Source organism: Anomalospiza imberbis, chromosome 5 (genome assembly GCF_031753505.1).
Source record: "Anomalospiza imberbis isolate Cuckoo-Finch-1a 21T00152 chromosome 5, ASM3175350v1, whole genome shotgun sequence".
Classification (NCBI taxonomy): Eukaryota; Metazoa; Chordata; class Aves; order Passeriformes; family Viduidae; genus Anomalospiza; species Anomalospiza imberbis.
Window position 1 is genome coordinate 9,433,581 of NC_089685.1, and position 17,000 is coordinate 9,450,580.

The 17,000-nt window shown below is 35.7% G+C and overlaps 1 protein-coding gene across 8 annotated transcripts in view; it reads left to right on the forward strand.

The window, feature by feature from the left end:
- PCLO (piccolo presynaptic cytomatrix protein) overlaps positions 1-16,584 on the forward strand; it is a 315,212-nt gene extending 298,628 nt beyond the window's left edge. For all 8 annotated transcript variants that reach the window (XM_068189563.1, XM_068189562.1, XM_068189566.1 and 5 more), the window contains 3 exons: positions 7,072-7,206; positions 7,803-7,948; positions 11,505-16,584. In XM_068189563.1, the coding sequence (XP_068045664.1) occupies positions 7,072-7,206; positions 7,803-7,948; positions 11,505-11,645 (422 nt within the window). In that variant the 3' untranslated portion in view covers positions 11,646-16,584. The remainder of the gene's footprint in view (positions 1-7,071; positions 7,207-7,802; positions 7,949-11,504) is intronic.
- The last annotated feature ends 416 nt before the right edge of the window (positions 16,585-17,000 follow it).

Sequence of the window (17,000 nt, forward strand, 5' to 3'; positions counted from 1 at the left end):
AACTCGCCTTTCCACTAACACTTTAAAAAAATGCAGGCATTACCTCCATAGGCATTTATCCATCCAAAAAATAAAAGCTTAAAAAGGTATTATCCCTACTGCCTACAAAATTCAGGGAGTTTGCATTAGACATGAACATTTCCTTATGATTAACACTGTCATTGGTTTGTAATTATAAATTAGAGATAAATTTTGGGAAAATCAGGTATTTGAAGGAAGTGCAGAGAGCATGTTAATAGAATTATCAGTTCAGAACACAAGAATTTCCTTCCACAGGAGTGGAAGATATAAATAAGGGATAATCTAGTAGGATGAGTTGTGTAAATATCTTGACTTCCCTCACTTCATTATCTTTCTCTCTCTAGCTATTATCAGTCAAATCCACACAGGTATACTGTGTTCATCTTCATTGTTGAGATCAACCTGGAGAGTAATCTGTGATCATCTAAATTTGATATTTACAGGTCTAATTATTTTCCCTCCATTTATTCCAAATATCTCTATGGCACCGGGACAAGTCTGGCTAGGTTATTGGAAAAAAAAAAAAATCTTACTGGATAAGCCTCTGATCCTCTATACTGTCATTTAGGTTACTGACTTAGGCAACTTCTGATACAAGTGAAACTCTTTCATCACATTCACCTCCTCTAACATTATTACTTCATTATACTCTTCCCACTGCCTCACTTTTCCTACAACATTTTAGAAAGTCACACAACAGAAATAAAGTTGGTTGAAAGTGGATTGGTACATATCTTTATTTTTCATATTTGAGCATATTGCAAAATATCAGTGTTATTTTCCCGCACATCACATTACTTCAGATCAAGAGTTTTGGTATCATATGTATAGTCAGAATTGAGTTTTGGTTTCTTTTTTTTTGTTTTGTTTTTATTTGCATTTTTCTTTCAAAAAATTGGTAGGGGCACACATAGAATGACCAGAAAATGGAACAGAGCTTTTTTTTTTTTTTTTTTCTGCGAAATATTCCACATCTCAACAGGCAAAATACTTTCTCTGTTTTGAAAATATATTTTGTACAACAGGGTTTTTTTTTTTTCTTAAAATAAGGACTTGGGACATACAGGCTAAATTTCTGCACATGCATATTTAAATTTCTCTCGGCAGGGAGCCTGCTAGGTCTGAGAATCACAATGTAAAGCTGTCGGCTTGTTCATATGCCTGAGACTCAAAGTCAGCCCCGCTCAGTGCCCACAAAATTGTAAATTGTGTTTGCTGCGAGCAAAGATCCTGAGTTCTGCTCCTCTCTCCCATTACATGATCGCATGTGCATCACTTCCAAGGACACTGGGAGATATTAATGAAAGACCTTCCTTGCTCATCTCATAATATACAGCTTGTCCCCAGCAGTGCACAGTGCAAGGTAAGGAGAGGGAAGGAGAAAAGAGAGGAGCTCCTTTGTTTCCTGTCTGCTCCCACCACAGAGCATCCCTGTTCCCAGAGGGAGCCATTTATCAGGAGTGGAACTGAGCTTGGTGTCTCAGAGGAGAATGGCTGCCTGCACACAGTGTCCCTGCCTGTGTCAGGTAAGGGACAGAATAAATCATAATAACACCGAGCCCTTCTTTTATAACACCACATAGCCTTTCCACAGGCAAATTAGAGAAGACTCTGAACACATACTAGGGACCCTTAGCAGCTGGAGTTCCTCTTCAGAGCAGATTTAGATAAATAAAACCTTTCTCTGAGCTTCAGTTTGTCCCATGAGCTGTTGATCGCACTGTGAAGAGCAAACTGAGTATCCAGTTGCAAGATGAGCAACGAATTTTAGATAATATTCAACCTCATATTTATTGAGACAGACCCATGGTAGTAATCCCAACATATATTTAAAACACTGTGAGACAGGAGGAAGTGGTAGTTGAAACTGTATTAGATGTCTGATTTTTCTCACTGCAGAAAAAAAAAAATAAAACCAGCCTACAAGAGAAAACTGTGGCAATTTTCATAGAGAAGGAAATATGTGTGCAAAAGGTAAAAGACAAAAAGAAGGAAATAAAAAAAAAATCGTATGGACAGAAAATGTTGGAACCTGTAAGCATTGAGAAGCATTGATTGTTTATGAAGGTTATTCATCATTATTTTTCAGCAGCTTTGCCAGTAGCTCATGCCCCAGCAAGAGGATGTAAGTCATGAATACAAACAGCTATAGTACTGCAAGCAACTTGTGTGATGGTAAAAAAAAAAAAAAAAACAAAAAAAAAAAGAGAGAGAGAGAGAAAGATTTGCTTAAAAAAAGAGTGGAAGGTTTTGGCTGGCATTTTAGCTTCTTGATATATGTATGTTTAAAATTATATGGAATACTTTTGCTTTACCTTCAGTTGGAGTAGTTTAGCTTTAATACTGAAATATATATACTATACATATCTATATATACCCTACTATTTGCAGTAATACTGAATTATTTATTGCAATAAGAACACGTTATCTTGTTTTTCTGAAGCACAGCTGTCTGCTGGAGGATGAACATCTGATTCTTAAAATAGCATTAAAGGAATCCAGCAGAAACATATTTCTTGGTACAACAGCACTGTGTTAGAAAATTATGTTTGTAGGGGCTTCATGGGTTACTGTGGAGACATTCTTGCCAGTGGCAAGGTCCTCATCAGCCTTCCTAAGACTTTGTGTTTTCTCCTGGGATCACACTCCAAAGTCCTGTCCATGTTTACACGATCAAAGTCCCTCTCTTCACAGAAAACCCAGTTTCAGTTACTGAACCCAAACAACTCTAAGAGATGTTATTAACTCCATCTCTGAGACATGAAATCTAAGATCAGAAAGCTACTAAGGGACATTCATCTTGTGACAGAACCCATCTTTTTTGTGTTGACTTTAATCATATTCCATATTTTAAAGCTGTAATTTTATCCTTTTTTTTTTTTTAATTCAAGCTATTGAGACTTGGATTGGAATCTCAGATTACTTAGATTTTATGACATGTTACTATATGTTCTAACTCTCTAAATATTGCAAACATATCATAACATAGCTGAATACAAGATTTTGATTATTTAAGAAATACAGCTGCATAGGAGCATTTGATTTGTTTTATTCTGGAATATATTATTTCTCATTACACCATGTTAGAGATAACTATCCAAGGTCAAGTCATTAAATACCTGTGAGACAAACAGCAGTTAAGAACATCCAAAAAATTCCTTTATTCTATCAATAAACACTGTACAAAGCCCTCAGAGGTACATTAATTTAATCTCTCAGTGTATCAAAACAGATAAAGACCTAGGGAGACTATGCATCTCTTCAGTAGGCCAATATCAGTGGGACCTGTTTAGAAGGAGATGATTTAAAATCTTTCAGAGTGTCTGACTTCTCAAGCTCCAGAAGAGCATTTCCTACCTATTTTGCAAACAATAATTTCATCTATAAGCTTCATTTGAAAAGAAGAATGCTGGGAAATATTTGTTAATATTTTTCCCCTTGTATTTTATGTTTAATTCCCCTGCTCTAGCACCCCTCAGTCAATCTTCTGGAACGGGAGAGGCCATACCAATTTATACACAATTATGAAACAAAATGTCAGTTTATGTATTTTCCTGATTCTGTTTTCTGGCCATCTGGCATCCACTCAGGAAATTACTCAAGTATGATGTTTATCAAGTAGCAGCATTTAGACATCGCATATTTAAATTTCCAAGTTTAACCTACTCATACATTATCCATCTATGTGAAAACACATAGTCAATGTCAGAAAGCAATTCAACTTATTCTAAGATAAAAGTGCAAATTATCTCAGAACTTTACATTTAGACAATTCCTGCAATTCTGCGGTGAGATTTACTTGTTCATTTAATGCATTGTTGAATTAGCCTTGATAACATGGAATGATGGGAGGCAGCAACTTCTGTCTTGGGTAATTCTGTTTGACAGCAGGTATTTGATTAAAAAGGAATGGGAGCACAATCCATACTTGTCAATCTCTGGAACTGTCGACAACAGTGCAGATGACACATCCTGTGATTTACAACAGCAGTCAATTAAAACTAATAGCAAAACTAATTAACCTTTCACAATGCAGAGTGCAGTTCTACTAGAACAACATGGTGTTACCACCACCACAGCAAATTTAAACTCCTTGAATTCTCAAATACCTTGCAGCAAATTAGTTAATAACCACCCTCTTTTTAACTGGTAATGAATTATTAATAAATATGGTCCCCTAAAAAGACATGTGCAGTCCTAAAAACAAAAAGCATGAGTGTTTTTAATCCTATGTATAGATATAGATATATTTAAGAATTGGTTGCAAAGGTGAACACAATGATGCTGTGCATGACTGTGGTCCTCTTGTGATGTATCAGTAAGTGGGCATTTGATATATATGAAACAGGGAAAATATCATACTAATTCAGCTTAAATATCTCTTAATTTTCACTCTATCATATTGTTGTAGAACATCTCTTTTTCCCTCCCTGTTTCCTAAGCTAAATTAGACAACAATTTTTTAGTGCTTTACTATATGGATCCTTGCCACTGTGATAATCCTCTTTTGTGCACCTTTTTCCTCTGAAAATGATTTTTATTGAGGGAAATGTTACTACTCAAGTTTAAAATTGTTTTTCACTTCTTTGGGAAACCATATTAGTACTTCCCTAAAAAGATCTGCAATATCGCTTTTTCAGAGTTGAATTGTAGCATTTTTTGTCATCCAATGTATCAAAATACCTGCAATCAGTTCCATTCTCACATTGCTTATGATTGATGTTTTCTAAACTTATATTTGCAGCTGTAGATCATTGTTTTCCCCACAATGTTTAAATGGTGAAGCAGGACTGATTGGCCTAAACAGTATCCGGCAATATAGAATAGTCCATGGAAAATTTCTAGATGCTGAGAAATAGTGTTGGAATATTTAAATATAACTTGCTGGAAGAATATATCCTTTTTTCTGGCTCACAACATCACAAGTGGCATCCAAACCACCTCATCTCATCTTAAGCTTAATGCACACCCAAATGAAAAAGGAGGCACTAAGGCAATCAAGATGAGGTCCTAACAACTAATGCAAATAGAGCTTAAAGGACAGACAGGGAATAATGAAAATAAGCCAAGTACATTTTCCAGAAAAGCCTGTGACTGACTAAAAATTGCCTGAAACTAATATTAGGTTTGTCCTACTAATGTCCATAATGGGCTTTTTTTCATGTTTCTGGGAGTCAATACAAGAGCCAATACTGATCACAAATTCAGATGTAAACAACATCTTTCAGGTGTGGCATGTCTTCACCTGCAATTTGAGAATTGTATCTATAGAGAAAAGAAGGCATTATAATTTTGTCTTGTATCTCTTTCAAGCCATTCAAAATCCATAGTTTAATCAAGATGGGTTCAATGGGAACTCAACACTTTCCAGGGAAAAGGCATTATAACAACAGGGATATAATGAACAATACCAGGGACATTGTTGGCCATTCCTTTTTGATCACAGCTATCAATGATCTTTTCTGCTGGCATCACAAGATGAAGACTTCATTATCTCTGCACAGCCATGTAGCAGGAAAAGATGCTATTACTGCATATTCAAACCTATAGGAATGGTTTTTGTGATTATTAAATATTGTGAAAGAATCACTTGCCTCATAACGGGTCCTTTCATACCTTAGAAACAATAGAAGAAATGCTGGCTCAGCTGAAGCTGAATTACAAATTTATTAGAGACTGTAACTAAATTATATTCTAGCTTAGTTTTTTGAGGAGAGTTGGGGGCCAGTTTGTAGCTGTGATTATTAGTTATTACACTTATACTCATGATCCCTCAAACTATTTTAAGTAGAAAAGATAGAATTGACATCTGTGAAACAGAAGCTGTCATTTTTAGAAGGTGTTATTTAAATTTGATTATGCATTTGTGATACAAGAAGTAATCTTTACATGCCACTTGGTAACTTAACACTCTTTAATTGAGAACCTTCTCCAGATGTATCATAATTGTTTGCATTCTGCAGAGTTGCTTTGCACCTTACAACGTCTTGGCACAAGCTTCTAGAATTTCCAGTAAAGTGTTAAATCCTGCTGGCACCAGAAATTATGTAATAAAGAATCCCAGTTGCTTTATGGTTTGATTTCTTTTGAACTAATGTCTAAAGTGAAGAAAAATAATATTTTCAGTAGCAGGACAATAGATATAGAAGCACAACCCCCACTCTGAGATGATGTTAGTATGGAAAGAATTGAGCTGAGGATGCTCTGCTCCCTCCCCCGTACGCATTTAGGAGATACAGCCCTACTCCTCTCTGCCTGGCTTCTGTAAAGGCTTGTGGGAGGACAGGCAGAGGAAAGGCAAAAGAGCTTTGTCTACATTTCCTTCCATGCCTTCTCTCCATCTCTGAACTGATTTAGAGAGAAATTCATAAAATGTAGAAATAACAGTGCTGTATTTCTACCCACATAAGCAGAGAAATTACCTTTAATTTTAAAGGTCACTCTAGCCCCTTCTCTTTAAACTGTGTGAATGATATTGCTCCATGTATGTAGGAAGGTGAAATGAAATGCTGACTTCACCAGCCTTACTTCATTGCCTTTGAATAACTTACTTTTAACACACTATTGAAAGTTCTCTTTCTTCTTTTCTTGATTTTTTTTCTTTTTAAAACGAGGTAACTTCAAAGTCTTGTAGTAAATGTTTCTGAAAAGGTGAATTGCAGCGACCGGTATGTGACTTGTAATAACTCCTAGAGAAATTGCTATTCTTGGGAAAAAAGCTCCACTGAGGCAAATGCATTCTGAAGCATATAATCTAGTTACACACGTGTATGGCATGTGCCTACCATTTGCTCATCCAAGCTATACATTTTCCTTACATTCCTGACTTAAATCTTTGAGCTATAAGTATAGCTATAAAAATTATTAAAAAAAAAAACAAAAAAAAACAAAAAAAAAAAACCTAAATTAAGCAAAAAAACCCAAAACAAACCAAACCAAAAAACCAAACCAAAACAGAAAAAACCCATAAAATTTTACTTCTCTCCAAGTTAGAAAGAGACACTTGGTTTCCTTTCACATTAATGAGGGTTACTTTTTCTGCTTTTCCAGGTAAAACACAGGTTATGGGTGAAATCAAGGTTGCATTAAAGAAGGAAATGAAGACAGATGGAGAACAACTGATAGTAGAAATCCTTCAGTGCAGAAATATCACATACAAATTTAAATCTCCAGATCATCTTCCAGGTATCAGTAAGAAAACAGCTTCATGTTACTTTGAAAACATTAAGTAGGTTGTGTCTTAAGTCATTTAACATCATCACTAAAATGGAAAAGAAGATTGCTTTTTAGCCAGGATGACAAATTCTACAGGATTTTTTTGAAATGCTTCTTTTCTCCTATGAGCAACTTTAATGAAAGAAAAACATTTTGTAGAAGCAAATTAACTCTCAGAAGTTAATCTTCTTTTTAGTTTACTTTTTATTTTTAAAAATTAATCAGTTTTTAACTTTAGTAAAAATTATAAATCCCTAGGTTATCAAAGAACAGCTATAACTAGCAGAAGATTATATTTTTGTGAAAAAGCTTTTTAAAAATAAAAATCTCCTGTTCACAATGACATTTTCATACATAGATTTTTTTGTTTAATGACAGTGTCATAAACACAAAGTAATTCCTTTGGATTTAGTGGGATGGGTCCATTTCTACACCATGTGATTGAGAACAGAATATGAATTTGTAAAATATCATTTTTTCATAAAAATTCCCCTCTACTGAAATCACTAACAGCAAAGATTATTTAAAAGCTTCTGTATTTAACTGATTGAACTATTCTTCCCCAGACCTGTATGTGAAGCTATATGTTGTCAATATCTCTACCCAAAAGAGAGTATTTAAGAAGAAAACCAGGGTATGCAGGCATGACCGAGAGCCTTCGTTCAATGAAACATTTAGATTTAGCTTGAGTCCTGCTGGGCATTCTCTTCAGGTAATTCTGCATTTTATTAAGTCCTAATTTTTGATGTTGTCCATGCTGTGCTATGGGCATTTGAGCTTGATCTACTACCTTAGTTGTTTGCTGAAAAGAGAAAACTACAAATAAACTAACACAGTTATATAATAATGAAAATATCAGGCTGGAGGAGACATTAAAATATGGATTACCACACTGAGGAAGGGTATTTATAGATCAGGCCTGAAAATTTTAGGCTTGATCTGTTCTTAAAATCCCCCAGAGAAGGGAGTTATACATACCTTCCAAGAATAATTTTCTATGTATTGAGAAAGTTTAATGCAAATTCAAAATTAAATATGTCATATTTTTAAATTAAGCTCACTTATCCTTAAGTATCCTCACAAACTACAGAGGAAAACTGATTTGCCTTCTTTTTAATTAAAAAAATAGGGTTTACATTGAAAGGCTGTTATTTTACCTCTTGTCTCCACTTTTCCAGGCTGAATCAACCAAATTTCTCTGATATGTTCTTTTGCCTAAATGCTTAATCATTTTATCATTCTCCCAGTTTTTCCAACTTCTTTAAAAGTTGTGGTACCTAGAATTTGACACAATAGTCAGTCTCAGATGCTGAGAATTACTGATTATGCCAAGCCAGATATTCTCTGATACATTTGTAATGGAGTTTACTTTTTGCTGGTCTGTGACACATCAAATGATGCATGGAACTGGTTCAGGAATAGTCCCCCCACTGTGTTTTACTTGCTTAGACAGATTTGGTCATATGGCCAGACTTGATTTTTTTTTAGATAGGTTGGATTCAGTTTGTCTACCTTTATTTATTTTCACATTAGGAGATAACAAGTATAAGCCATATATTCGTATTTCCTTCAGTCAGTGGAGAGGGATGAGCAATTCAAGGGGTATCTGCATGCCAACCTTAAAAGTCAGTGGAAGGCATTGTCGGGCATATCAGCACCCAGTTAATGAACCTTGAAATCTGTCAGACCAACCTGAATAAGACAGCTACATTGTGGTGACTAAAGTTAGTCTGGATTATCTAAGTGCCAACATTATGCTTATTGCTTGTATCATTAGCATTACAGTCAAAATGGATGTTACTTACAAAACAAGACCCCCCAAAATAGATACTGTTTTTCCTGTGTTGAGGTATCCTAACATCTTATTGTTTCAATAGACAAAATAAAAGACTATTTAAGAATTGACATTTTCGGGGAAAACTACATAATTGCTTTGTTCTTATATTCTGCCTTATACACTGCCCTCTGCACTTTTGCAAGCAAAATATTTGTCTGGAGAGAGCTTTAGTCTGACTCAGTGCATCTGTTATTATGTGATCTTCAAGCTCAACAGTCAATTTGTTCCTATGGCAAAGCATGAACCTAGATGATTTAAATGCTGAAATTGAGTGATGAACATTTAGAGCCAAAAAGATGGACAAAGTCCAAAAAGATTTAGGGGAGAGGGAAATTAAAAAAACCCAGGCTTTATAGAATAAAAATGGAACTGGAAGATGATGGGAGAAAGTAAGATCAGAGAGAGGGAGTAAGATGATATCAAATATGATAATAATGAAAGGTACAATGTAAAGAGTGATGAGAACCAACAAGAAGCAGAAATTAAGACAAGGGACTGCAGTCTAAAAATAAGCAGGAAGAGGTGTGAATATTTGCCATAAATATGAATCCATGGGCTGTTGAGGAAAAAGAAAGAAGAAAAAAATTAAGAAAAGCTTGAATTGTCTAGTACAGAGTATTGGAAATAAATAAGAAACAAAACCCCTGGGGCTTAAAAACTAAGACTAGTTTATCCAGGATAACAAGACTGGAATTTAAAGCCTGCAACACAGAGGAACAAAGGATGAGAGACAGACAAGCTAGAGAAGATAGATCCTAGGGTTCCATCTGGGAGGAGTAGGGAGAAGGATCAAGGACAGAACTAATGAAAAAATGGATAAAATTTTTTCTGTCCCAAAACTGTTAATTGACTCAGAATGAAAATATTCTGTGGAAAACATTTTGACAGTTTTCAGACAGGCACTTTCATCAGCCCCCGGCAGTTTTTCCCTCATTTCTCTGATTTCCCTGTTCCTTGGCAACTCACCTGGGACCCTTCTGGAAAGCGCCAAGCTTCTGGCTCCTGGCTTACTGCAATTAGAAATACATAATGTCCTATGCGAGTCTAATCAGAAAAACACAGAAGAACAAATTTCACAGGTGTTCTGGTTTGGCTTTCCATCTTCTGGGCAGTCCCTTCTTCAGCAAACACCGAAACTAGGGACCTACAAAGCCATCAGCAGTGGAGGCAGGCTGCCTGTTTTCCTCAAGGACACGTTTTCTGATGAATGGATTTTCCTCTTAGTTCAGTGCCTAAGAGTTTTCCCTTCTCAAACCTGTTGACTGGTAGCCATTCAGTGTCTAAACTGTCCAGGTTGCCAACTGATATCAAAACTTGACAAGGAAGTAGGAAGTCTATTCAGGAAAATATTTGCAAATTTCTTCCCTTTTGAAATTTATTTTAAATTTTATTTGTAATGTAAAGTTTGCATTTTTTACATTGCTTTCCAAATCAGGATGGAAACTTTCCAAAAATGGTGACTTTCTTGATTACAGGAAAATCTAGTTCTTCTACAGACCTGTTACATTTCTACTGCCATGTGGTTTCAGCAGCGTACAAAACCCTTGTGTTCTGTCATTTTTCTTCCAGCATAGATCTTTGAAACCAAACAACAAAATGCTCATTTTTCTCTCTTGCTGATTCACATGGACAATGACAGCCTCCTCCCATTATCAGTTTCTTCCCTTGCTTGTTGCTTGTTGAGGTCTGCTCAGTAACTGAGTATTACAAACCTGTTGCTAATGCTGTCATGGAAATGCAAATCTTCATTATTTCTTTCTCTTTCTGAAAAATTTAGTAAGTTAAAAAACACTCGAAAAAACAAAATTAAAAAACTCCCTCACATTGTGCATGTTTATTCAGTTACTTAAGAATTATGAAATGCTACAATTTTTCTGAATATGTAACTATAACTCATGCCATGAACTATACATATTATCAAATGCATTTTCTTAGAAACATGTATAATGAACCTATAGAATGAGACAAGCGCTTCAGAAAAGTGTATTATTTGCATGGCACAAGCCTCTTTGGCTGGAAAATATGTGGGTGGATGACATTTCACAGAAAGCCTTGTACATCCAGTCTGCACCAGACTTCCACAGACTTAACAAGAGCTGCTACTTCACCTGTACAAAGCTTTGTCTTGTAACCTAAAACTTGACCTTAGGCTCATCTTTGGTAACCAGCAGGTGAACAAATTGCTCATTAACATTCGAGATTGTCATCTTCTAATTGCTACGTCCCATACGGAAATAGAAGCAGAAGAAGATTCAATTTTCACAGGGCTTTCTGTGAAGGGAAACGTGACTCTAAAAAGTGATGGTCAATGTTTCTTTTCTGTGCTTGGCATATTTGAGCTCAACATTTCTGAATCTTTCATGTTTTACTAGTATTATGTTACTGTGCACATTGATGATGATGATGATTATTATTATTATTATTTTCACAGATTCTGCTTGTCTCCAATGGAGGGAAGTTTATGAAAAAGACACTGATTGGGGAAGCTTATATCTGGCTTGACAAAGTGGATCTAAGGAAAAGAATAGTAAACTGGCACAAACTGTTGGTCAGCTCCACACAAACACACTGAGCAGAGATGTCTGCTTAGGGCACAAAACATGCAGAGTCTGCTCTAAACAGAATCACTTCAAGAATATAGTTTGATATCATTGTGTTTAGCTAGTCTTTCAGATTACAAAGTAGAAAAGAGCAGTCTCTGGGCTACAAAGCACACTTAAATGAGGGCTAGTACACTTATTTTTGCTGCAAAACACAGCAAAAGGAGAAGAAAATCTGGGCCCAGAAGTGAAAGTGAGGCTGTTTGAAACGAAGACTGATATGAGGGCTCCGTGTTTTTGGACTCTTTGTGGAGAGAGTAACTGTGAAGGAAATGATGAAGGCTGGAGGCAGGTGCTAACACAGAGCTCAGCTGCAGCTGGAGGTAGTGTGATGGGAAGCACAGTCTGGTTTCCTGTGCAACCAGAAGGAGATCATTTTATGCAAAACCACCTAGGGTGACTGACTTTCCAAAATCTCACTTATTAAAAGTGTAAAACTTGCTCCTCTGCACCTTAGGATCTCTGATAATTTGCTGTAGTGAGATTATGCCACTTGACACAAAATGCAAGGTGTTTGCCAGAGTGGTAATGTTATTTTACATTACTTTTTTCCTTCTTTCTTTTTCCTTCAAAAACTAGGCTATTGAGAATAAGATCTGATTGTTTCTTTTGTTTCTGTGTGTTAACAATGGATATAAACAACTCTCCTAGAATGTGATGAATAAAATTATATAAACTTGTCTATAACTTGGGATGTGGTTTTAAAGAGAAAGGACAGGTTATAAACCACACTACATCAGAAAGATAAAATGCTGTTTCAATGTCAGTGACACTGTATTTCACCCCACCCTTTGAGTCAGGTCTAAATCAGTTTGAGATTGAAGAGACAAGTGCTGGGACTGATGCAATTATTTCAACTAGTCCTCATGTTTTTCAGCAACCAGTCTTGTTCTGAAACTGTAGAAAGACTCTGAATTCTAGGCTATTTTGTGGGCACTTGGGAGCAGCAGCCCCACCATGCCAACAGTGACCCTCTTGATGCAGGGCTCCGGATCAACACTAATGACACACTTGAAATCTAAGGGGAAGGGACAGCAGGGCAGTTCCTGATTGGATGCTGCTGCTTCAGAATGAAGAATATCCTCTTGCTATCTCAGGTGAATGTCTGAGTATAATCCACTCAACAGCATGGCTTCTTGGTCAGGAATGAAGTAAATAAGAAGGTAACTTGCAACTTTTAAGTCTGTCAGCACTTCCAAGCATAAAATCCCTCTTTCAGGGGTTTGAAGCCAAGCAGTTAGCTCACTTGCGAAGAAACTACTGCCAGGCGTGGCTTAGGCTGGTTGCTGTATTTTCCCTTGTATCATGTTTGAAGAAAGGAGAGCTTTTCCTCCCATTCCTAAAAGTACAGCAAGTTTGTTAAAACCCAAGAATCAATGGTACCAACTCCCATGTTACTCAGAAGTCATTTAATATTTCACAGCTTCCATAAAAAGGAGTTTCCCTGGATATATGATCTCACGACCTTTGCATACTTAAAAGGAAAATTAACAAATTTCTGCATGTCAGACATTTATTTTTCTGGCCCAAAAAAGATTTTCCTGTTTCCATTAAATTATTTGATGTACATTGTCTTATATTTTCTGAATATATGTAGTACACTTCCACAGGTTGTGCAAGACCAGGTGAAAATCTTCTTCTCGAAAATATTATAAGCTTTTAAAAAAAAGGAAAAAATAGAGCTTAGATTATTAAGCAACTGGATTGGCTGTGAAAAAGCTACACTTTTTAATCTGGTGACACTTCCCACGTACAGTTTTTGGTTTATGTTTATCAACTTAAATATCAGCATGGAACGAGAATATGAAAAGAAACATGCAAATTATATTAATGCTACACACACCAAGGAAATTCCTGTTGTTCATAACCTGCTGGTAGCCTGCTTAACTTGCAAGCAGAGCAATCTTACCAAAATCTTATTAGCTGTCTAAAAACCTAACATCACTGACAGTGGAAGTAGGGTGTGTGCTTTAATGTTGAATTTTATGCTTTCACCAGTATATGTATACCCTACCTCTCATATATTTTAAGAACAGTCCTCTGGAGTTATTGTAAAAATTCTATGTTTTGATGTTGTACATGTTTTTATAAGAAAATACGTCCAAGAAAAAAATCCCCAACTGAAACAGAAGATCCTGTGTGGATACATTTGACATATGTGTTGCTCTCTTGGTGGGTTATCTTGCATTCCTGATGACTATACTGTGTTTGTACTTTGAAAAAAGATCTGCAAAAAAAAAAAAAAAATTCTGTGTGAAGTGCAAGCCATGAGGTGTGCAATTTTGTGCAAACTGCTGGTGATTTTGTTCTTGCTAAGATTTGCTAAGAAGGCAGCAAGTCGCACTGGTAGTTGCTATGGAGATTTCTGAGAGGAAGGAGCAGTCTCTGGCTGCCTGACTGGAAGCCTGTAATCATCATCTGTAACTGAGAACGCGGCCAGGCCTGCTTTGCTCTCACACTTGTACAAATGTGGCCGATATTTTATTGAATACTTTTGTTGAGTGCGGCTGTAGGGCACAGCTGCCTTTGAGGCTAATCAGCTGTCAGCAACTGGTTTAATTCGAGCATCTTTGGTTCTCTGAACAACACCCAAAATGTTTCAGCATGTTGAAATGGCAGTTTTGGACTCCTGTCATGAAACACAAAGAGTAGAGTTTGTGAGGAACGCGGCACTGCCTTGGCCAGCTGCAGCAAGGATGGGTCTCCTTCGGTGTCACCCAGGGTGGGCGTGTGTCACACCTGGGCACACACACTCGGCTTTCTGAGGCAGCATCATGCAGAGGTCAGAGAAAGCCACCAAAGTGTGCCAAGTTCCTTTTTTTGACCAAATTTCTAGGTTGTACTGAAATCACTCTATGCAACACAGATTCATGTTTGAATGCATAGTTTCCTTTTTTGTTGTTTGTTTGCTTGTTTTATGAATGAAGTCAGGAAAAACTCTCATGACAATGTTTTTTAAAAAAACAATCAAACAAGGACTATTAGTATTTTTTTACCGTTTTTGTATATATCTCAGTATATTTTTTTCTTTTACCTCATTAATTTTTGTTTATTTTATCTGGCCAAATGTGCTTAGACGTGGCAACAGCTTTTATCATTTCTGAGTGATTGATTATTAATGACTTCATGTATTTCTATGATTGCTCTGAAGATACATATTGCAGGGAGGCAATAGCAGAGGCATTTAACTCTTCTAATTCATAAATCTTCTGAGAAAACAGAAATTGAAGCTGCTTCTTAGTTCAAGCCTTTTGGAGTGGAAACAAGCTGAAAAATGAGCAAAAGCACAGTGTGTGTGTTTACAAATGACAGGGATTTATAACATTATCATTGTTATTAGTATGCATAAAATGAGCAGCAAACAGCCTTTTTTTTTCCCAGTTTAAAACTAGACATGAGAGTTACTATGATGAATGTTGAGCTAGTTCTTTATCATTACACTTTAAAGGGATAGTATCCAGGGGCAATGAGTGCTGCTTCTTTATTATTACCCACAGTTTTACATTACATGGATCCTGTATGGAAGAACCAAAAACCAGTTTAAGTAAGTAACAACCAATCTGCTGACTTGAACTGGCTTTAAATCAAAACCTAGGAAATATTTGAGTTATTTTTCTGGATGCTGGATGTTTGCATGGCTACATTGTGGGATATGGTAGCTGGTAACCAGCTGATATTGATTCATACTTTGAGAATGATGATAAAGAGAAAGAAGACATCTATTATATTGTAAGCTAGTGTGAACCCAATAGAGATTATTTAATTAGGATTTAGTTTCATGGAGATATCATAAAGATGTTAATAGTATTTTTTTAAATTATTATTTGAATCATAACTGACACTATTTTTAACTAGTTTATTTTCATTGCTACAATGTTGAATGTCCCAGATTCATTATTTGAGTATATATCTAGATATGTACATACCTATGTGAATAGCAGAGAAAATTTGTGTGAGTGTAACTTATAAAGGTAATTAAACAGAGAGGAAATTTAGCATAAGTATCCACTTACATTATATTTAAACACTAGTCCTACATGCCCTGTGAATTTTCTGTACACCTGGCATGTAGGATGAATTGATCTTTATAAATACATATTGCCTTTAGAAGGAAAATAGGAAGAATAAGTGAAACCGGATACTCTCTCTTTAAACCATAAAAACATTTTAATGTTTTCTATATGTTCTGTTTTATTCTTTTGAAAAAATTAATAAGCAAATATATTGATGAGCTCAAAAGTTATAATATATATAGATATCCATAATTAAAACTAGATGATTTGACGAGAGTCATTTTCTTAATTTGTTACCCTGTAAATAAATATACATTTTTGTAAAACAAACTGAGTTTAAATTATTAACTTCATTTGACATCCAAGCATGTGAGTGTGTCCTTATTTGATTGTATCTTATAGATGTTCAGTGATGTGCTCAGGTGCTCAACAATGGCTGACTAACATGTGTGCTGTCATGCTACAGACAATGCGTACAGCAGACACAATGTTTAAAAAAATCACCAAAAAAACCACCAAAAAAAAAAACCCTGCAAAAAAACAACAAAAAAAGATTAGTCCTTGGGCAAATGTAATGTTTCCACAATGAATGTTGCATGCATAGGTGGTGATTTGTTGATATTCATTTTGTTTTGAATTTCTTTTCATTTTCATTTTGCTTCCAGAATCATCAGGAAAAATGAAAATAAAACAGACGAGTTCTAAAAGTTATAAAAACTTAAACAGAAGCAGTATGAGATTGTATAAAAATGCTTGTAAATCTGTCCCAGTTTTCACTTTATGTATAAATCCATGCCATGGTTTTGTGATTGTATACAGGATGTATCTTGAGAACTTATGCAAATTGTGCTCTATAAAGGCTGTTATCCCAGTCTGACAAATAAATATTTAAAATATGTGGTTTGCTTTTTTTTTTTCTAATTAACATTAAAAACTATTTTGCTGGTTTATATTTCCCATTTGTTGACCACAGTGGTTTTATGGTGCTGCTGTACACACTGCCTATACTCTTCTGTCCTATTTCAGCATTAGCAAACCTCCCAGGGTATAATTCATCTCCCACACTTCATTTTGAAATAATGAACGGGTAATTTGTCTGAGCTTTTTTCCAAACAAGTCAGAACCAGAATCACATTCAGCTTGTTGATATCTTCATACGGTTTCATCTCTGGCATCCTATATAGGCAACAAATATATGTGCATACAACAGCAGAGTTTAGGATTATCCAGGGGTTTGTCTCCTCAATGTGAAGAAAAGATTAATTGAAAATGTAGCCTAACTCTGTATCCTTGTAAGTTCCTGATGGAGACATA